Source organism: Colobus angolensis, unplaced genomic scaffold (assembly GCF_000951035.1).
Source record: "Colobus angolensis palliatus isolate OR3802 unplaced genomic scaffold, Cang.pa_1.0 Scaffold140, whole genome shotgun sequence".
In the NCBI taxonomy this organism is placed as follows: domain Eukaryota; kingdom Metazoa; phylum Chordata; class Mammalia; order Primates; family Cercopithecidae; genus Colobus; species Colobus angolensis.
Genome location: NW_012114489.1, coordinates 2,219,538 through 2,241,686, shown reverse-complemented (window position 1 = coordinate 2,241,686; position 22,149 = coordinate 2,219,538). Strand labels below are relative to the sequence as shown.

Here is a 22,149-nt window from a genome sequence, read left to right as displayed (position 1 = left end):
GGATGGTCTCGATCTCCTGACCTCGTGATCCGCCCGTCTCGGCCTCCCAAAGTGCTGGGATTACAGGCTTGAGCCACCGCGCCCGGCCGCAAAAACTCCTGATCCCATTTCTCCACCACCTCCATTTCTCAAATTTGCCTCATTTCATATCCTTTAAAGTCACTTCAAGGTTGGGTGCAGTGGTGCACACCTATAATCCCAGCTCTTTGGGAGGCCAAGGCAGGAGAATTGCTTAAGCCCAGTAGTTAGAGACCAGCCTGGGCAACACAGCGAGACCCTCATCTCTACAAAAGATTAAAAAATTAGCCAGGCATGGTAGTGTGCGCCTGTAGTCCCAGCTACCCAGGAGGCTGAGGTGGGAGGATCACCTCAACCTAGGAGGTCGAGGCTGCAGTGAGCTGTGATTGCACCACTGCAGTTCAGCCTGGGCGACAGTGAGACCCTGCCTCCAAAAAAAAAAGAAAAAGAAAAGTTCATTTCAATCAGGTCATTCTTTGCCCACAACTTCACCAAAACTGTCCATCAAGGTCACTTATGACCAATTCTCGGCCCTCACATGACTTGCAGCGGCAGCATCTGACAGATACGCACTCTCTGTGATTCACTTTCCTCACTTGGCTCCCATGACCCAACCTCTAGGTTTCCTCTCACCTCACTGACCATGCCTCCTCACTCTTGCTGGAGCCTCCTTTTACTACCTAATGCTGCAAACCCCAGGGCTTAGTCCTTAGTCTTAAGTTTGTCTACAATCACTCCTTTGGTTATCGCACTCTGTCTCATGACTTAAATTTCATTTACATACCAACAACTCCCAAATTTACATCTCCACTCTAGACCTGTCTCCATAACTCAGATTTGTACGTGTATCTCCTCTATGATGTCTAACCAGATGTCTCAAAAGTAAGTGTCTGCTCAAATGTTACCTTCTCAGCAAAACCCTGACCATACTTGTAACCCAAATCCTCCTTATACCTCTTTTTACCTCCCCAAGTACGTATCACCGTATAATATGCTGCACCACTCACCTATGTCTGTGTACCTCTGCTAGAATGTAATGTCTATGAGGGAAAGAAACTTTCCTGTGTTTTGTTCACTAATGTATATCCCAAGTGCCTACGATACTGCCCAGCGTATAGAGTAAGTACACAACATTCATTTGTTAAATATATGAATACTAATCTTCAAGTAAAAGTTTGGTCATTAATATATTAGTTCTTAACCCTCTAAAAACAACAAAGGCAGGTGCAGTAGCTCATGCCTATAATCACAACACTTTGGGAGGCCCAAGGTGGGAGGATTGCTTTGGCCTGGGCAACATAGTGAGACCATCTCTAAAAAATGTTTAAATTAGCTGGGCATGGTGGTATGGGGCTGTGGTCCCAGCTGCTTGGGAAGCTGAGGTAGGAGGATCACTTCAGCCCAGGAGGTCAAGGCTGCAGTGAGTCATGATCATGCCACTGCACTCCAGCCTGGGCTACAAATCAAGACCCCGCTTCAAAAAATAAATAAAAGTAAGAAAAAGTATTATAAAAGCATCCATATTTTGCCTATAATACACAAATAAGTTTTAGACCCAGCATCTACTGTCACTTTACTGTGAAAGATATGGAAGTTAACATTTCGACTTCTCTACTCCCCCAAATATTTTATAGCTAGTTTTATATTAAATGAATTCAATGCTCATTTTTAGTTTTTTTTTTTTTTTTTTTTCTTTGAGGCGGAGTCTCACTCAGTCGCCCGGACTGGAGTGCAGTGGCCGGATCTCAGCTCACTGCAACCTCCGCCTCCCGGGTTTAGGCCATTCTCCTGCCTCAGCCTCCCGACTAGCTGGGACTACAGGCGCCCGCCACCTCGCCCGGCTAGTTTTTGTATTTTTAGTAGAGACGGGGTTTCACCGTGTTAGCCAGGATGGTCTCGATCTCCTGACCTCGTGATCCACCTGTCTCGGCCTCCCAAAGTGCTGGGATTACAGGCTTGAGCCACCGCGCCCGGCCCATTTCTAGTTTTTTTAAAATCAGTTTCTCCATTCTAGGGTTCTTTCTATTGATCGATCCTTTAATCTGCTAGATTCAATACCAAATAGTTCCCCCATCCAAGAAAGGCCAATGGGTGCTACAGTCCCTGAATTTCTGCATACTTGAAATGTTGGTCCATGGCCTTTACTTGAAGAATGAATTGGCTGAATATAAAACTCTTAGGTTACAATTTCCTCAGAACTTTGCAGACCTTGTTTCACTGTCTCCTAGCACTGAGCATTTCTGTGTGGATGTCCCTATAATTCTTGATCCTTAAAGTTCACTAAATACCAGTATGATTATGATTTGGTTGTTTTACCATTTTGACAATTTCTTGGAACAAAAAAGATTCTAATCTTTATTTCAGGAAAAAAATCTTCCATTATAAATATTTTTCTAGTTCATTAGTAGTTCTCTTCCGGAATTTCACTTATGTGTGTTTGTGTCCTTTATCTTTCTCCATATCTATCCTTCTTCTCCATAAGCATTTTCACAATTTTATTTTCTTAACATTTCATTTTGTGATTTCCTAAAGCCCAATCCCTCTGTCCTTGGCTATATGCTAAGACACATTTTTTCTTATTGTTGCTTCTATGATGGCTTTTACCTTGATCATATTTTTTCTCTTCAGCTTCTTTCTGGATTTTGTCAGTTTATACTCTAACTGTCCCTACTGCCTTGTAATATATAATAAATAAAATTTTTTTGTTTTGGTAGAGATGGGATCTCACTGTGTTGCCCAGGCTGGCCTCAAACTCCTGGCCTTAAGCAATCCTTCCACTTCCATTTCCTACAGTCCTGGGATTACAGGTATGAGTCACCACACCTGGCCTGTCTCAAGTTTTTAAAAAGATATCATATTGTTTGCAATTTCACTGAGCCTGCAGACCAGTGCTAATCAACAGAACTTTCTTTGATGAAGGAAATGTTCTGCACTAGCCACATGTAGCTACTGAGTACTTGAAATGTGACTGGTACAATGTAGGAACTGTATGTTTACTTCATTTTAACAACTTTAGCCAAATATGTGGCTGGTGGCTACTATTAGAGGAAATCTCCAAATTCAAAGGGCTCCCATGCATGAAAATACAATGCATAAACAAATAAACAACAAAAAACCTACAGCCAAACATGGGATTACATGGCTCACACCTGTAATCCCAACACTTTGGAAGGCCAAGGTGGGAGGATCACTTAAGCGAGAAGTTTGAGACCAGCCTGGACAACACAGTGAGACCCCATCTCTACAAATAAATTATCTGGATGTGGTAGCACGTGCCTGCAGTCCCAGCTCCACAGGAGGCTGAGACAGGAGGACTGTTTGAGCCCAGGAGTCCAAGGTTGCAGCAGTGAGCCATGATCACACCACTGCACTCTAGCCTGGGCGACAGAGCAAGATCCTGTCTCAAAAAAAAAAAAAAGAAAGAAAAGAGAAAAAGGAATACAAGGGGGAAAGGGGACAACAGAAATTTCTAGGGGAAAAAAGCTGTATGCAAAAATGTAATCAAAGTGATCAATGGTTATGCTGCGAATGATATTTTCACAATCAAAATAATGTAAGCACTGAGTACTGATTTTCTACTTTATTGGAAGGCTGACTAATGGTTATAGAACATACATGGATTGGCTGGGCGTGGTGGCTCATGCCTGTAATCCCAGCACTTTGGGAGGCCAAGGCAGGCGGATCACCTGAGGTGAGGAGTTCAAGACCAGCCTCATGGAGACCAACATGGAGAAACCCCGTCTCTACTAAAAATAGAAGAATTAGCCAGGAGTGTTGGCGCATTCCTGTAAGCCCAGCTACTCGGGAGGCTGAGGCAGGAGAATTGCCTGAACCCAGGAGGCAGAGGTTGTGGTGAGCCGAGATCACGCCATTGCACTCCAACCTGGGTAACAAGAACGAAACTCCATCTCAAAAAAATAAAAATAAAAGAGAACTTAAGATGGATCAGCCTCAACAATACAAAGTAAACATAGATTGGAAGGTAGGCTGAACAGCTTAAAGAAAGTGGAGGGTAAAGGCACTGATATCCTCATCTTAAAAAGCAGGAGTCAAAAGATATTGTCCACATTTGATGGAACAAGAAATAAAGATGTTAATGTATTACTTAAATTTTGAAAGGTAAAAGAACCAAAAATTGAAACACACCTATCATGAAAAGTCATGGGAAAGGGATGTGAGAACAAAAGTGAGCAAAATTGTCAGCTATCACAGCAGGACATGAAGAAAGAACATATGAAACAGAAGTAATAAAAACCAAGAAAGTGGCCGGGCGTGGTGGCTCAAGCCTGTAATCTCACCACTTTGGGAGGCCAAGGTGGGCAGATCACAAGAGACCAGCCTGGCCAACACGGCGAAACATCATGAAACATCGTCTCTACTAAAACTACAAAAATTAGCCAGGCAAGGTGGCAGACGCCTGTAATCCCAGGTCCTCAGGAGGCTGAGGCAGGGAGAATCGCTTGAACCTGGGAGGCGGAGGTTCAGTGAGCCAAGATCACGCCACTGCACTCCAGCCTAGATGACAGAGCGAAACTCTGTCTCAAAAAAAAAGTCAAGAAAGTATATTATTTAAAATCATATAGATAAGTACCATTAGAAATAGCTGAAAGAGAAAGTATAAGTCCTCACGTAATGTCATTGGTAGGTTCTCAGAAATTATGACTTTCAGCCAAACAACGTAGTATAACAAAAGCAATTTTTTGGCCAGGTGCAGTGGCTCACGCCTGTAATCCTAGCCCTTTGGGAGGCCAATGCGGGAGGATCATTTGAGGTCAGGAGTTCGAGATCAGCCTGGTCAACATGGTGAAACCCCGTCTCTACTAAAAATACAAAAATTAGCTGGGCAGGGTGGTGCACATGTGTAGTCCCAGCTACTTGGGGGACTGTGGCACGAGAACTGCTTGCACTAGGGAGGCGGAGGTTGCAGTAAGTCGAGATAGCGCCACTGCACTCCAGCCTGGGTGGCAGAGTGAGACATTGCCTCAAACAAACAAAAAAATTACAGTAGGCTAATTGATATAAACAAGAGTTAAGTTCCTATGGCATATTTCTGGTCACAAAAACATCACCAAACTTCTATGTATAGTCTAAAACACTTATAGCATTAAACGTGGAAATAAATGTGGGCTATACATATATTTAAGAAAGATTAGTGGCCGGGCGCGGTGGCTCACGCTTGTAATCCCAGCACTTTGGGAGGCTGAGGCGGGCGGATCACGAAGTCAGGAGGTCAAGACCATCCTGGCTAACACAGTGAAACCCCGTCTCTACTAAAATTACAAAAAATTAGCCGGGCGAGGTGGCGGGCACCTGTAGTCCCAGCTACTCGGGAGGCTGAGGCAGGAGAATGGCATGAACCCGGGAGGCGGAGCTTGCAGTGAGCCGAGATCGCGCCACTGCACTCCAGCCTGGGCGACAGAGTGAGACTCCGTCTCAAAAAAAAAAAAAAAAAAAAAAGATTAGTAAAAACAAGATGATAATTTGCCCAATGATTCTAGATCAGGGTCGTGGGTGTAGAAGCCTCTCCAGCAGCTCAGGGTACCAGGCAGGAACCATCACAGGGCATGCTCAGTCACATTGGGACAGTGTAGACATGCCAATTAACCTAATGTGCACAGCTTTGGGATGTGGGAGGAAACCCACACGGACATGAGGAGAATGTGCAAACGCCACAGGGACAGTGTCCCCAGTAGAAAGTCGATTTTCTTTCTCATCAACATTATAAGGAAATAACATGTTATTCCAGTACCTGCTACAGTTGCCTTTGGGGGGATGAGCCAAGAAGAACAAAGGGTAGGTAAGGCAAAGGATTACTGCTTTAAAATAGTTTTTCAATGAATAAACCCAATATGGTCTATCCATACAACGGAATCCTATTTAGCCTTAAAAAGGAAGGAAATTCTGACACAAGCTACAACATGAATAAATCTTGAAAAATCATGCTAGGTGAAATAAGTCAGCCAGCCACAAAAGGAAAAATACTGTATGATCCCACTTATAAGAGGTAGCCAGGGTAGTCGAATTCCTAAGAGACAGAAAGTAGGAGGGTGGCTGCCAGGGGCTGGGAGGAGGGGATCAGGGAGTTAGCATTTAATGGGTATGGAGTTTGTTTTGCAGGGAAGAGTTCTGGGGATGGATGATACTGATGGTTGCTCAACAGTGTGAATGCACTTAATGCCACTGAACTGTATACTTAAAAAATTGTTAAGATGGTAAATTTTATGTGTATTTTATAATTAAAAACTAATTTTAAAAACTAAATTAAAAGCTTTTGGCACAATTCCACAACTATCACCTCTCCTTTTTTAAACATCCCTCATGATACTGGAAGATATTTTATTGAAAAAAGTAATTGCTTAAAGAGGAAAGGCTAATTTGGGGCCTTTAGTAAACAGAAAAGCTAATAATAAAGGCTCTAGGGGATTGTTGCTTGGCCCATTTGGCTTTTATCATTATTGAGATACAGTTTACATAACAAAATTCTCCATTTTAAAGTGTACAATTAAGTGATTTTTAGTACATTCACTGTAGTACAACCATCACCACCCTTCTAATTCCCCATAAAGAAACACCATACCCATTAGCAGTCAGGCCCAACTCATTCTTCCCCCAATCTCCTGGAAACCACTCATCTACTTTCTCTATGGATCTGCCTCTTCTAGACATTTCACATAGATGGAATCATACAACATGTGGTCTTTTTCGCCTGGCTGCTTTCACTAAGCATAATACTTGAAAGATAAGAAAAGATCTCTTAAACCCAGAAAAGAGAAGTCATTAAACAGTCATTAAAATAAGCTCAAATAAAATCTTTTTGGTTTTTTTTTTTTTTTTTTTTTTTTGAGACAAGGTCTCGCTCCGTCACCCAGGCTGGAATGCAGCACGCAATCATGGCTCACTGTGGCCCTGACTTGGGCTCAAGCAATCCTTCCACCTCAGCCTCCTAGGCAAGCGCCACCATACCCGGTGTTTTCTTTTTTTAATTGTTTCTAGAGATGGGGTCTCCCGATGTTGTCAAGTCTAGTTTGAATTCCTGGGCTCAAGTGATCCTCCCGCCTCAGCCTCCAAAAACGCTGGGATTACAAGTGTGAGCCATTGTGCCAGGCCTCAAAATCTTAACACTGCAACTCTGATTGCCACATTTCAATAAAGATTGAAAAGACCTTGTGCTCATCTTGAGAACAACTGAAATTATCTAGGAGGCACAGACAAGAGGGAAAATCTATGCCATGAGGACACAATCAGTCTCAAACTCTAATTAAACTTGAAGTCGATAAACCTATGGCCAATACTTACAAGGTAGACATAAATTCATTCACTAAATCCCAGCCTCCCAGACACCTAATAAATCTTTAAACAGGCTAATTTGAGAGAAAAATAAAGATGATTTTACTTCCTAAGTAAGTTACCTCAAGGGGCAGTATGAATACACAAATCTTTTCTAAAGTTTTAACAAGATTCACACCTATGATCTTGGGACTGATGTCAAGGAAGGAAACCAGGCCTTTCCTTACCATACACTTCACTATTGCTAAGGTAAATTAGGTTCTGTGAACAATAAGCCTATTCTAACTTACTATGACAAGTCTAATAGTCTTACTACCTAATTACCAGAATGGTTTTTAAACCTCGAACTCCAAAATCCAATCAAAAGAGAAACTGTAGGATAGACTTGGTATTATTCAACATCCTCAGGGTCCCTGTGTGGATGGCTACTTAATAGTCAATGAAAGCCGGGCTCGGTGGCTCACGCCTGTAATCCCAGCACTTTGGGAGGTCAAGACAGGAGAATCACCTGAGATCAGGAGTTTGAGACCAGCCTGGCCAACATGGCAAAACCCCATCTCTGCTAAAAATACAAAAATTAGCTGAGTGTGGTGGCGCACACTTGTAATCCCAGCTACTCTGGAGGCTGAGGTAGGAGAATCGCTTGAACCCAGGAGATGGAGGTTGCAGTGAGTCAAGATCACACCACTGCACTCCAGACTGGGGGGACACAGCAAGACTCCATTTCAAAAAAAAAATCCAATGAAGATATCAAAGATGGGTATTTCCTCCTAAAAGGATATCTGAGCAACTATTATGTCCCAGGTACTATGGTAGTTTCTCTGTATTTTATTATGAAATCAATGACAACAACCCCAGAACTTAGATGTTTTGTCTCTACTTGACATATGTGAAAACAGAGCACCTAAAAGACTGAGTAACTTGCAGGAAGTATTCTGTCAAGACGGCAAATGCTTTAGTAGATAAATACATTTAAATTTCACTCTTAGACCTTCCTCTCTTAACTTCCTCCTCAGGAACCCTCTTTGTGGGGTTAAAATTCCACCTTATTTTTATTATATAGCCTATAAGAGACTTGAAAGAATTGGGTACGATCTGATCTCCTTTAATTCTTGAAACTTTCCTGGAGTGGTTCAAAGGTTTAGTGAAATTAGCCTCATTCTGTAGACCAGGAATTAAAGGAACAGTACCAGTCAGGTCCCTGTCCTAAGTTAGAGTGATCTGTAGCATGGTGTCAGAGACATAAGTAATGAAAAATAGTTGAAGAGGTCTAAAACTAGTAAAACAATAACTGATTTCTTTATACATTCAGGGGGAAGAGAAAGGAGTAACTGTTACAATCCCACCCTGTACCTGCCCTTACCCAAGAAGAATTCCCTGATGGGACAACAGAAACATCATAATGAAGCTAAGCGACATTGAGCCTTGCTAGCCCAATGGATGCCACTGACTGAAAGCCTCTGGATAACAACAGCAATGGCTAGCAGTGACTGACAGGATCTCTCATTCTCACAACCACCCTGGAAGTCAAGCAGTATTACTGGCATTTCACAAATAAGGAAGTTAATACAAAAAGGTTAGTTAACTTGCCCGAATTCATTCAGCTAATGAGTAGCAGAGCTGGTATCCAAATCCAAGGCTGTCTGACTCAGCCGCAAGCTGAGTTTCCATACACCAGATGTTGCTTCTCTAAGACAGGCAAGGAGAGGTATGTTCTCTCTCTCCCTCCCTCCTTTTCTTTTCCCTCCCCAGACCCATTACCTCACAAAGTAATCATATATCTGTTCAAAGGGCAAGGTGACATTTTTGTCTAGGTTTCAGTAGATAAACAGTAAATATTAACCAAAAGGCCAGTCTGAAGCTCCAATTGCTTGTAATGCTTTCAAAATAAAGACCTTTTCCCAAACTTGTTTTTGGCAGGGGAAGGGAGAAACTAAAACATCATCTTTGCCTATTTGAGTGCTTTATTCTTGTTATAAAGCTAGCCAACACCTAGATTGAACATTATACTGAAAACTCTTGTCATTAATTGTAGTGTTGATTTTTAAATAAATTTCAGTGTCTACAGTAAAGACACAATTTTAGATGGATTAAAATAACCTCTTTCTGAATTTTATCCGAACAAGTTTTAAAAAGATGCTCGAGGTGATTATATAGTTAATAACAATGCACTGTATACTTGAAAATCACTGAGAATAGATTTTAAGTGTTCTCACCACAAAAAAGTAAAAATGTGAGGTAATGTACGTTAATTAGCTCTACTCAGCCATTCCACAACACATACATATTTCAAAACATTATGTTGTACACCATAAATACATACCATTTTTATTGGGCAACTAAAACAATTAATTTAAAAAATGAAATAAAATTTAAGAATGTTCAATACACTTTCTCCAAAATATCCTTAGTTCAGTAAATAACACTACTCAGAAATATTCCCATGTAGAGATATATTTTTCAAATTCCAAACTTTTTCCTGTGTTTTATCAAATGGTTTTTTAAAAAGTGGTAGGGTACATACATAAAAATAATAAAATACATATACCTAGCCAATAATTAACCCATGGAACAAAGGAGTAAATATTTTACTATCTCTTCTGTGCTAATAGTCCCTAGAATCAATCAATAAACTATTTGATTGTGTTGACCCTCAGAGTTTATACGTTAAAGATAGGGGTTTGGACTTTATGTATTTATTTGCTCCCTGGTTTAAAAAAACTGGCAGGGTACATACATAAAAATAATGGTAAAATACATACCTAGCCAATAATTAGCCCATGGAATGAAAGAGTAAATATTTCACTATCTCTTCTGTGCTAACAGTCCCCAGAATCAATCAATAAACTATCAGATTGTGTTGACCCATAGGGTTTATACATTAAACACACGGGTTTGGACTTTATGTATTTATTCGCTCCCTGAACCACATTTTATTGGATGTCTACTATGACCAAAGTCATGCTTAATTAGGAGCTAATATTAGAATGATTGGTCAAAATACCTAAACTAGATGACCAGGCAAACCAGGGCCACCTCATTACATATTTGCAGGAGTCCCTTTACATTGTAGTTGTATGCAGCAACCCTGTAAATAAATCTTTAGCATGTCTATCTGCTCCTCTTCTAGTAACAGTTTTGCCATGTGCCCAGCTGCATAAGCCAGAAACCAAGAAGTGAGCTGCAAACACTCCCCTCTTCCTCAACCCTAAATTTAATCCAAATTCTACTTCCTAAGTATGTCATGAATCAGTTTCTGCTGAATTCTATTGATAAAACCTTATTTCAGGCCAGGTGCGGTGGCTCATGCCTGTAATCCCAGCAATTTGGGAGGCCAAAGCAGGCGGATCACAAGATCAGGAGATCGAGACCACCCTGGTTAACACAGTGAAACCCCGCCTCTACTAAAAATACAAAAAATTAGTAGGGCATGGTAAGCAGGAGAATCGCTTGAACCCAGAAGGTGGAGGTTGCAGTGAGCCGAGATCGCACTGCTGCACTCCAGCCTGGGCGACACAGCAAGACTCCATCTCAAAAAAACAAAACACAAACTTATTTCGAACTATTATCAACTTTTTCTTACCTGAACTACCACAATAACCTTCTGAAATGTACTTTTTGTTTCTGAATTCACTCTTAACTTGCGCCTGCCCTGAACATGCCATTATCTAAACTATAAATCTAATCATGTTATTATTAATCTGTCTAAAACCCTTTAACAGCTTCCCACGTCCAAAAAGTAAAGCAGGCGTCTATGTTCAAGAGCCTTTGTGTTTTGGGCCCTATTTGCCAATCTTCTTTCTCACCACTTCCCCCACACTCCTCACCAGACATTATTAGCACCCAAAGAATAGGTCTGTGAACCCTCAATGATCTCTCACATCTCTCTGCCTTTCTTCCCTCCTCAGCCACCTAATGAACATTTTATGTTATGTGCCCTTCAGATTGAGTTCATGTCAAATTATTTTTTAAAGCTTTGAAAACGGTTTTTTTTTTAATCCTTGTCTTTGAGAAGTAAATACTGAAATACTTATGAAAAAAATGTTATGTGGAATTTGCTTCAAATACAGGAGGGAGGAAAATGAATAGGAGATGAAATAAACTTGGTCAATATCGTCAAGTGAGCTTCCATAGAACTTCAGTTTATAATGCTTTTATAGCATTCATCTCCCTCAAGCGTACCAAAAATTTTCCTTTATTTAAAATTTTCCTTTATTTATTTTTTTTGAGACAGTCTCACTTTGTCACCAGAGTGCAGTGGCGCATGATCTCAGTTCACTGCCACATCTGCCTCCCGGATTCAAGCGATTCTCCTGCCTCAGCCTCCTAAGTAGCTGGGATTACAGGTGCGTGCCACCATGCCCAGCTAATTTTTGTATTTTTAGTAGAGACGGGGTTTCACCATGTTGGTCAGGCTGGTCTCAAACTCCTGACCTCGTGATCCGCCTGCCTCAGCCTCCCAAAGTACTGGGATTACCAGTGTGAGTCACCGCGCCCAGCCCCATTTTCTTAGTGCTTCTAAAGTACTTTGTATATCTATTTATATACCTTCCTACACTCAATTGTAATTGCCTGTTTCTGTTTCTCTTCCCTCCGAGTCTGTGAACTCTTAAAAAGCCAGAGAGTTTGCTGTTTATCTCCAACCCCTAGTGAAGTTTGCAGCTCATTATCGCTAATCAATAAATGTTTTCTGAATGAATGAAGGCAAAAGAAAAATCAACACTGGCAAGAGTAAAAATAATAGCTTATATATGATTCCTTTTTCTCATGTAAACACAAATTTGAAAAAAATTAACACTTTTCAGTTAGAAAAACAACAGGATGGGGTTTGGAAGCTGTCTGGGCTTCTGCTAGAATGAGTTAAATAAGAAAATGCTTAACCCCTCCCAACAAATTATTTGTTAACACTGTTGAAATTTGGTATTCATTAATATTGTAAATTGTAGTTATCTTTGGAATTCTACTTGCCTCCCCATCTACCAATAAGCACTATTTATCATGAACTCTACTGCTGTGTAGTATTAAGTTATACACACATACATACAAACATACATACACAGAGAGAGACAGACAGAGAGAGGAAGCGGGGGCAATAAGAGAATTAAGAGTGGACACTTTGGAATAAAACATAACTGGTTTCAAAGCTCACCCTAATGCTGCTGGGTGTGACCTTGGAGAAGCTATTATTCGAGGCTGCAGTGCACTATGATCAGGCCTGCAGATAGCCACTGTACATCTACAGGCATATGTGTATGTATGTATGCCAGGCATGTATGTATGCCTGGGCAACACGGTGAGATCTCATCTCAAAAACTAACTATATTTTCAATTCCAGCACATAGATATTATTTATTGAAGATTTACTATTACCTATTTTTGTTATCAAGAGACAATAGCTACAGGTAAGGAAGAAATGTTACTGTTAATGCCTTGGATGAGGCATGATGTACAGACTTTCAGCTATAACATTCATATATTCATTTATTCAACAAATATTTATTTCATACCTAATACACACATGGTGTGATAAGCAGCAAAGATGCAGTAAATAGTTCCTGTCCTCAAGAAACATATAATTAACTTAGAAGCCAATCATAAAATCTAGATTGCAAAGACTAAAGAAGTCAGTCATCCTGACCTCAAAGGTAGTTATATACTGCGACAATGAACATCTGTGTCTATATACACAACCATGATATTATAAAGAATGAGGACTGCTTCATCATCATTTATTGTTGTTTTGTGTGGTTTTTTGGTTTTTGGTTTTTTAAAGATGGGGTCTCACTCTGTCACCCAGGCTGAAGTGCAATGGTATGATTATAGCTCACTGCAACCTCAAACTCCTGTGCTCAAGGGATCCTCCTGCCTCTGCCTCCTGAGCAGCTGGGACTATAGGCACACGCCACCATACCAGCTAATCTTTTTTTCGGGGGGGAGGGGTGGGGGTAGAGATGAGGGGGTCTCACCATGTTGCCCAGGCTGGTCTCGAACTCCTTACCCTCAAGAGATCCTCCCACCTCAGCCTCCCAAAATGCTGGGATTACAGGTGTGAGCCACCTTACCTGGCCCATCATCATTTTAAATGAGACCTGCAGAGGGAAGAAACCTGCCAAGATGGATACTAAAGACATTATAAAAGCTGTTTATTAAACACTCAGATCCGGTAACTTACTGAAACTTGTAAAGAAAAGAGAGTACTTGGACATCTGGCCACATTTCTGACCTAAAGATAAAGAGTGTTTAATAAATATAAGAATTCAGAGATACTACCATCTCTCATCACAATATGAAAAAGCATTAAAGTTGACTACCGATAATGGTATCTCCACATTCTCTATCATGGATTAAATTAGCCCATACTTCCTCTCTATACTTATGACAAAACCTTTGTTAATCCTTAACTTCTGAAATCAATATAGGTGTTTTAGGGGGGCTTTGGGAGGGGTTTTTTTTTTTTTTTTTTTAAGAAACAGGGTCTCTTTCTGTCGCCCGGGCTGGAATACAGTGGCGCAATCAAGGGTCACTGTAACCTCTGAACTCCTGGGCTCAAGCGACCCTCCCATCTAAGCTTCCCAAAGTGTTGCGATTACAGGCATAAGCCATTGTGCCCGACCTCAATATAGGTTTTAAGTTAAAATGCATCATTAAGGCCAGATGCGGTGGCTCACGCCTGTAATCCCAGCACTTTGGGAGGCCAAGGCAGACAGATTGCTTGAGGCCAGAGTTTGAGACCAGCCTGGCCAACATGACGAAACCCTGTCCCTACTAAAAATACAAAAATTAGCCAGGCGTGGTGGCACGCACCTGTAATCACAGCTACTCAGGAGGCTGAGGCAGGAGAATTGCTCGAACCCAGGAGATGGAGGCTGCAGTGAACCAAGATCGTGCCACTGCACTCCAGCCTGGGCGACAGAGCAAGATTCTGTCTCAAAAATAAATAATTAACTAATTAAAATAAAATTCATCATTAAGTATCTTTGCTGGGAGGCGCAGCCAAGAGAAATATTAATTAATTCTAAAGTGTTCAACTGGTTTGATCCCAAAGCCAGTAGTAAATTAAATTTTAAAATATGATCATTACTTTGAAAGGAAAGGGGATGATGAAGTAGAGGGAAGTAAGAGTGCAAAAGTGCCTATATAGGCCGGGCAAGGTGGCTCACACCTGAATTGCAGAATTTAGGGAGGCTGAAGTGGGCAAACTGCTTGAGCCCAGGCTGGTTCAAGACCAGGCTCAAGACCAGCCTGGACAACGTGACAAAACCCCCTCTCTACAAAAAATACAAAAATTAGGCGGGTGTGGTGGCACATGCCTGTCATCCCAGCTACTCGGGAGGCTGAGGCGGAAAGATTGCTTGAGCCCAGGAGGCAGAGGTGGTAGTGAGCCGCGATGGCACCACTGCACTCCAGCCTGGGTAAGGGAGCGAGACTTCATCTCAAAAAAAACAATAATAGAGAAGACAAAAGATACTACTAAAGGCCACCAACTCTAAACCCAACTTAAAAACAACCATTTCATTATAGTAAAATACGGGAATATCACACATGTGCATGCAAATGCTCATGTGTGTATGTATTTGTTTAAATGTATATCCGCATTATTTGAGTTTGGATATGTTTTATTTTAAAAGGAAAAATTATATTACTAAAATATATACTCATACATAAAACATATTAAAATACACTAACAACAGCCATTTATGTTCATCCATATTTACTTTTTCGGGAACATTAAAATCTATATAAATTAGAAGAAACCCAGGGCCTAAAGATGACTACAAATAAGATTTTTAATAAAAATTTTACAAGTTTGTAAAATTTTACATGTCTTGTATTACAGATTCTGTATACAGAATCTATACATCTCCTCTTGTATACAGAATCTGTAATACAAGAACCTGATATGCTGAGTCAATTGTTACTAAAGCAACTCCAGGTTTTTTTCAATGACTTCCTTGGAGGGCTGAACTTCCTAAAAGAGGAGAAAGTAAAGGCAAGAGATAGTGTGCAGTTAAAGGGCAAAACAATGCCATGCATTTTATTCCTTAGCAAAAAAGCTGAGGAAGACAGAAAAGGCAGAAAGTGCAGAGAGAAGTCAAGGAGAAGCGAGAGTGCTTTCTCCTCTTCAGTATTTCACCAGGCCCTCTTCCCCTCACAAACTGGGATGAACTCAACTCTCTGCTTTCTCTAGCCTTGGTCCTGGTTTGCCCAGTCTTGTAACAGAAAATCTGGCAGTTTTAAGGGTTGAGTAACCCTTATCCAAAATACTTGGACCAGAACTGTTTCAGACTTCTGTGGATTTTGCAATATTTGCATATACGTAATGAGATTATCTTAGGGATGGGACCCAAGTCTAAACATGACATTTATCTGTGTTTCGGCCAGGTGCGGTGGCTCACACCTGTAATCCCAGCACTTTGGGAGGCCGAGGCAGATGGATCACTTGAGGTCAGGAGTTTGAGACTAGCCTGACTAACATGGTGAAACCCCATCTCTACTAAAAATACAAAAAAAATTAGCTAGGCGTGGTGTCACGTGCCTATAATCGCAGCTACTCGGGAGGCTGAGGCAGGAGAATCGCTTGAACCCAGGGGGTGGAGGTTGCAGTGAGCCGAGGTGGAGCCACTGCACTCCAGCCTGGGAGACATAACAAGACTGTCTCAAAAAAAAAAAAAAAAAAAAAAAAACTAATCCGTGTTTCATATACACCTTATACACATAGCCTGAAGGTAATTTTATACAATATTTTTTAACAATTTTGTGCCTGAAATAAAGTTTATACGCATTGAACCCTCAGAAAGCAAGTGTCAGGTGTGGAATTTTCCACTTGAGGTGTCATGTCTGTACTTAGAAAGTTCTGGATTCTGGAGCATTTCAGATATTGGATTTTTGGATAAAGGATGCTCAATCTGCATTTTAAAATAGCATTTTTGGCTGGGCGTGGTAGCTCACGCCCATAATCCCAGCACTTTGGGAGGCCGAGGTGGGTGGATCACCTGTGGTCAGGAGTTCAAGACCAGCCTGGGCAACATGGTGAAAACCCGTCTCTACTAAAAAATACAAACATTAGCTGGGCTTGGTGGCAAGTGCCTGTTATCCCAGCTACTCGGGAGGCCAAGGCACGAGAATCGCTTGAACCCGGGAGGTGGAGGTTGCAGTAAGCCAAGATGGTGCCATTGCACTCCAACCTGGGCAACAGAGCGAAACTCCATTTAAAAAATAAAATAGACCCCTAACCTCAGCTGGCCCCTCGATGCAGTTCAGTAATCTATCTCATAAATTCTTGGCTTCCTACACTGGCCCATCCCCAAAAGACTAAAGCTTTTCAACCCTTTGCCATTATCCTTCAGCTTTCCACCCAACCTCTGCAGTCCTTTCATATGTGCAGATGAACCTGCTACACAGACAAAATAGCTCCCAACATTCAAGCACTCCTTTTACCTTCTGTCCCTGGAAAGGGGACTCATCCTTAACTGCCTTCCTGTCTCAGAGAAGGGGACCCACTTTCTCTCTCCAGGACTCACCTAACAGCCACCTCCTGCAGCCCTGGACCCCAGTCCCTTCCCCTTCTCTGGAACCTGATCCACTAGCCCTTCCTTTATCTTCAAGCTCTCTCTGTTCGTGATTTTTTTTTTTTCCCTTAAGTCTATAAACATGTTCAACTTACTTTCGCCATCCAGGCAACCATCAAAAGCTATACTCCCACCTCTTCAGTCCCTTTGCTGACCAAAATGGCAATTTTTCCAAACCGCTTCACGTAACTCCACTTCCACTAACTTCTTAATCCATCCCAGCTCATCTCTTCCATCTCCCCTCCACTAGTCCATGCCTTACCGAACCTACTCTAATTTAGATACCAATGACCTAAATGCCAAACCAAAAAGCCTGCTTTCTCCTCAGTGGATGATACTTATAGAAACTCTATCCTCAACAGTGTTGGAAACACTTTTTCTCCTCCTTCTCTTCCCAAAACCTCCTGGTTTTTCAAGGACTCTTCTCTGCCTACTTCTTAAATACCTAAAGGGGCTATACTTGACACTGTTACTCGACAAGCATGCTCTGGGGACTACCATCAATTTCCATATACGATACTGCCTATATTCTGTTGTCCTAAATTTCTTCCTCTAGCAACAAACTCTCTCAAAAGCACTGAAGTCATATTTTCAACTGGCTAGAGAAAACATCCACCAGCAAGCAACTCAAACTGTTAACAGATCCCAAATATTTCCCCCGTCCCCACCTTCCCCCACCAAACCTACTCCTCCTTTCAGGTAATAGTATGACCAGGCATCCAATCTCCCAACGTGGAACACTTAGGGTCATCCTTGAATTATCTTTCTTCCTCAAACCCCTAGCCTTTTTTATCTATCATCAAATCTCATCCATTTTTCTTCCTAATCTCTTTTGAATGCAGCTAACTCTCTGTCCCCTTTACTATTATTAATGTACTTCATATCATCTTATATATGAACCATTTCAGCAGCTCACTGCCACTAATCTCTCCCTCACTTAGTCTTATTCCACATATAAGGATTATCATCCTAAAATAAATTCAAAACTGAAACAGGATACTGTATTTTTCCCTATCAGACTGGCAAAAACTAGAAAGAAAAATAATACTCTGTGTTGGTTCGAGTGTAAGGAAATGAACATTCTCATAAATTTGGTGAAGGGAATATTAAGGCAAAATACCAACGGAATTTAACCAAACTTCAAGCATAACCAAACTTGTAAATGTGTATACCCTTTGATCTATTAATTCTATTTCTATAAATTTATTCTAAGGAATAAAACAGAACATACACAAAGATATATAAGTGTATCCTAAAGTTCCCACCATTATCAGCAAAGGCCAGAACCTTTTTTTCTTTTTTAACATACTATACGACATGCCTGGAATGTCTTTCTGCCACCCGTGCCCTTCATTCTGTAAAACGAGAATTCATCCTTGATTTTAAAGGTCAGCTACTCCATCCCATCTCCACAGCAGTTTAGTCACACCTCTGCATCACACTACAAACTTTCTCTCCCACAGATGATCAAAAGCTCTCCAGGGATAATAGTTTTATGCATGTATTTCTTTAGCACATATCTGTATCTATACTACCTACAACAATGTCTCACACATTAACAGTCCAATAAACGCGTTGAATAAAGGCATTTTGTTCCCCTTTCCACAAATAATTCTTTGATTTTCAAAATCTCAAGAAGTTTTCAAAGGAGTTTCAAAATCTCAAAGAAGTTTCCTAAAATGCTGGTGGACTCCAATATATTAACATTAAATTCCTGTATTAAAACAGGTATTCGAGCAAAGCAAACATTCTTGTAAATTTATAAATAGCCTATGAATCCTTTATATTTTAAGTTTAGTTCCTTAAGGCATAAGAATTTCCATACTGGGTCAGAACCGTGGCCTAGCCAATCTAGAATTTTATCTCCAAAATCGGTACCAAGAAGTATGTTGTAAGAAGATAACGGCTGTCCTTCCAGATGCTAAGATAAACATGTAAAGGTGTGTTTCAAAATACTTTACTTCTCTCCAATAACCTTATATGAACACATCATACTTGATACCATGTTTTGGAATCATATTTCATGCTATACCAGAACTCTTTTTCATGTTATCTGTTATGTAGCATTTTACATATTATATTAGTACATACGTATTACATAAACAGTACTGTGTATCCATATTCAAGAAAATAAGCAGCAGCATGGTATCTCACACCTGTAATCCTCCCACTTTGGAAGGCCAAGGCAGGCGGACTGCCTGAGCTCAAGAGTTCGAGATCAGACTGGGCAACACGGCAAAACCCCATCTCTACTAAAAATACAAAAAATTAGCCAGGCGTGGTGGTGCATGCCTACAATCCCAGCTACTCGAGAGACTGAGGCACAAGAATCACTTGAACTCGAGAGGAAGAGGTTACAGTGAGCTGAGATCGTGCCACTGCACTCCAGCCTGGGCGACAGAGCAAACAAGACTCTCCCTCCAAAAAAAAAAAAAAGATTGTAAGTAGCTTGGTTAGATTTTTTTTTTCCCTACTCCTTTTAGGTTTCAAGAGCGTTCATAATTCTAATAAAGGCTGGTAACAGCCTAATCACATCCTTCATGATTCCAAAGTTTAGTTCTATTCCTTTCAGTTTTTTTTGTTTTTTTTTGAGGAGTCGTCTTGCTCTGTCACCCAGGCTGGAGTGCAGTGGCACAATCTCGGCTCACTGCAACCTCCAGCTCCCCAGTTCAAGCGATTCTCCTGCCTCAGCCTCCCGAGTAGCTGGGATTACAGATGCCCACCACCACACCTGGTTAATTTTTGTATTTTTAGTAGAGACGGGGCTTCACTATGTTGGTTGGCCAGGCTGGTCTCGAACTCCTGACCTCAGGTGATCCACCTGCCTCGGCCTCCCAAAGTGCTGGGATTACAGGCGTGAACCACCACACCCAGCCTCACTTTTCTTAATTTTCAGTTATCTTGTAGCCTGCAAATGGAAACAACAATGCAGGTAGGTCTATGAGATTTACTTTAATTTTACAGACATTTAAGTCAGGAAAATTTCTCCCCTGATGTAAATTAGGAGAGGCAGCCTTCAAAAACACCTTTGACAATTACTGTACCCCAAGACTTACAGGAAATCATAAGGTAGTCCTCACAGTTGCCTTTGTCATCATCCTGCTGGTCCACAGGGATCCCATTGGCATCTATGACTGCTTCAGAGGCACAGTCTGCTACCAATACTTCTTCTGAAACTACGTCGGTAGTCAGAGGATCAGTGACAATTTCTGCTTCCACTACACTATCATGAACCACATGTTCAACATGTCCAACGTCAGACACATGTATAGAATCACCTGTCAAGACGTGTTCGGGCATAGACATTGAGGCTGAAGTAATGTCAGAAGCTAAAACATCATCTGGGACTGTGCAATGTGCTAAAGAAACTTCTTCAGTTACATCTGAGTCCAGCACTTGCTCAGGAATGATGACCGTTTCAGGTACATCTGCTTCTTCCATGATATCTGGGCACTGAACATCTTCTATAACAACGTCCTCAATAACATCTTGGATTACAACCGAATCTGGGTCATCAGGAACAAAGTTATGCACAGTTATGTCTGAATCCACAACATCTGAAACAAAAACAGTTTCTTGTACTTCCACAACAATTTGATCACCATCCATGTGTGTACCATCAGCTCCTTAAAAAAAAATTAAAATGACAAATTTCAGGTAAGTATGCATGACTACAATTAACGTAAATGTTATTTAATTTCTACTGGGAAAACAGACTAGCTCCTCAGTTTTCTTAAACATTAAGATAGATTAAAGAAATAAAGAGGGAATCTATTTTTGAATCAGATGTTTTTAACCCAAGAACTTTTGTAATCAAATCAATAGATTTTTACAAATTAGGAGAACAAAGCAATTGAGGCAGTCACAGAAGAAACATATACATGAAAGTAAAATTCTAGGCACACTAATAAAATTCATATACAGCCAGGTGCAATGGCTCACACCTGTATTCCCACCACTTTGGGAAGCCAAGGTGGGGGGATCACTTGAAGCCAAGAGTTTGAAACCAGCCTGGGTAACACCGCGAAACCCTATCTCTACTAAAACTACAAATATTAGCCGGGTGTGGTGGCACAAGCCTATTATCCCAACTTTCTGGGAGGCTGAAGCAGAACTGCTTGAACCCAGGAGGCGGACATTGCAGTGAGCCAAGGTGGTGCTGCTGCACTCCACCCTGGGTGACAGAGCAAGACTCTGTTTAAAAAAAAAAAAAAAAAAAAAAAGGCCGGGCACAGTGGCTCACGCCTGTAATCCCAGCACTTTGGGAGGCCGAGGCGGGTGGACCACGAGGTCAGGAGATCGAGACCATCCTGGCTAACAAGGTGAAACCCTGTCTCTACTAAAAATACAAAAATTAGCTGGGCGTGGTGGCGGGCGCCTGTAGTCCCAGCTACTCGGGAGGCGGAGCTTGCAGTGAGCCAAGATGGCGCCACTGCACTACAGCCTGGGTGACAGAGCAAGACTCCATCTCTAAAAAAAAAAAAAAAATTAAATAAGTAATGCAACTTCAGGTGACAAACATACTATTTTCCTTCATCATATGTGTTTCACCTTTTTGCTCCATCTCCCTCTCCTCAACTCATATTTGTTCTTCTTTCCATCTCTCCCATGTGTTTTTTTTACTTCTTTTTTTTTTTTCCTTTTTCCCTTTACACGCTTCCCTTTTTGTTCTGGTGCAATATACCACCAATATGCTCCATCTATGGCTATAGAAATTTAGAAATCATCCTCTGAATCTAGGACATACAAGGATCAGAGGATAAATTAAAACAGGAACAAAAGGCCACAGTTGAGGAGGAAAGACAACTGGGCTGAGGAGGCTCTGGAGACAGATAGGATAAATACAAGTGCAGCTGCGCTGGAGTGGTGGCGGGTAAGAGTAGTTCCAGCGGGAGCTGCCCCAACTTCACCAGGGTACATTGCCTCCATCTAGCCTCCTCCCGTCCCCCTAGACCCCAACTCCCAAGGCAGTTCCTCAGAACATAGTCCCCCTACTCTAGTCCATTTTGCAGTTAAGGAATGAAGGTAGAGGATTCAATCAATTGAAGCCCAGTGAGATTAAATGACTTAACCAAGATCACACAGTTTGCACAGTGTATGGTGCTCAGAAAATATCATTCTGAATGTCACAAATGGAAATAGAAATCAAATATCCTTATCAAAAATATAAGATAAAATAAAAGAAGGCTGGGCATGGTGGCTCACACCTGTAATCCCAGCACTTTGGGAGGCCGAGGCAGGTGGATCACTTGAGGTCAGGAGTTTGAGACTAGCC

General features: G+C 41.3%; 1 protein-coding gene across 2 annotated transcripts in view; it reads right to left on the bottom strand.

Annotated features, from left to right (window-relative positions):
- Positions 1-22,149, bottom strand: part of ZFX (zinc finger protein, X-linked) — a 68,854-nt gene that overhangs the window by 17,201 nt on the left and 29,504 nt on the right. The window contains exon 6 of one of the 2 annotated variants that reach the window (XM_011935121.1): positions 19,931-20,500. The exons of the other annotated variant lie outside the window; for it this stretch is intronic. Coding sequence (XP_011790511.1) covers positions 19,931-20,500 — 570 coding nt within the window. The remainder of the gene's footprint in view (positions 1-19,930; positions 20,501-22,149) is intronic. 2 annotated transcript variants of the gene reach the window in all.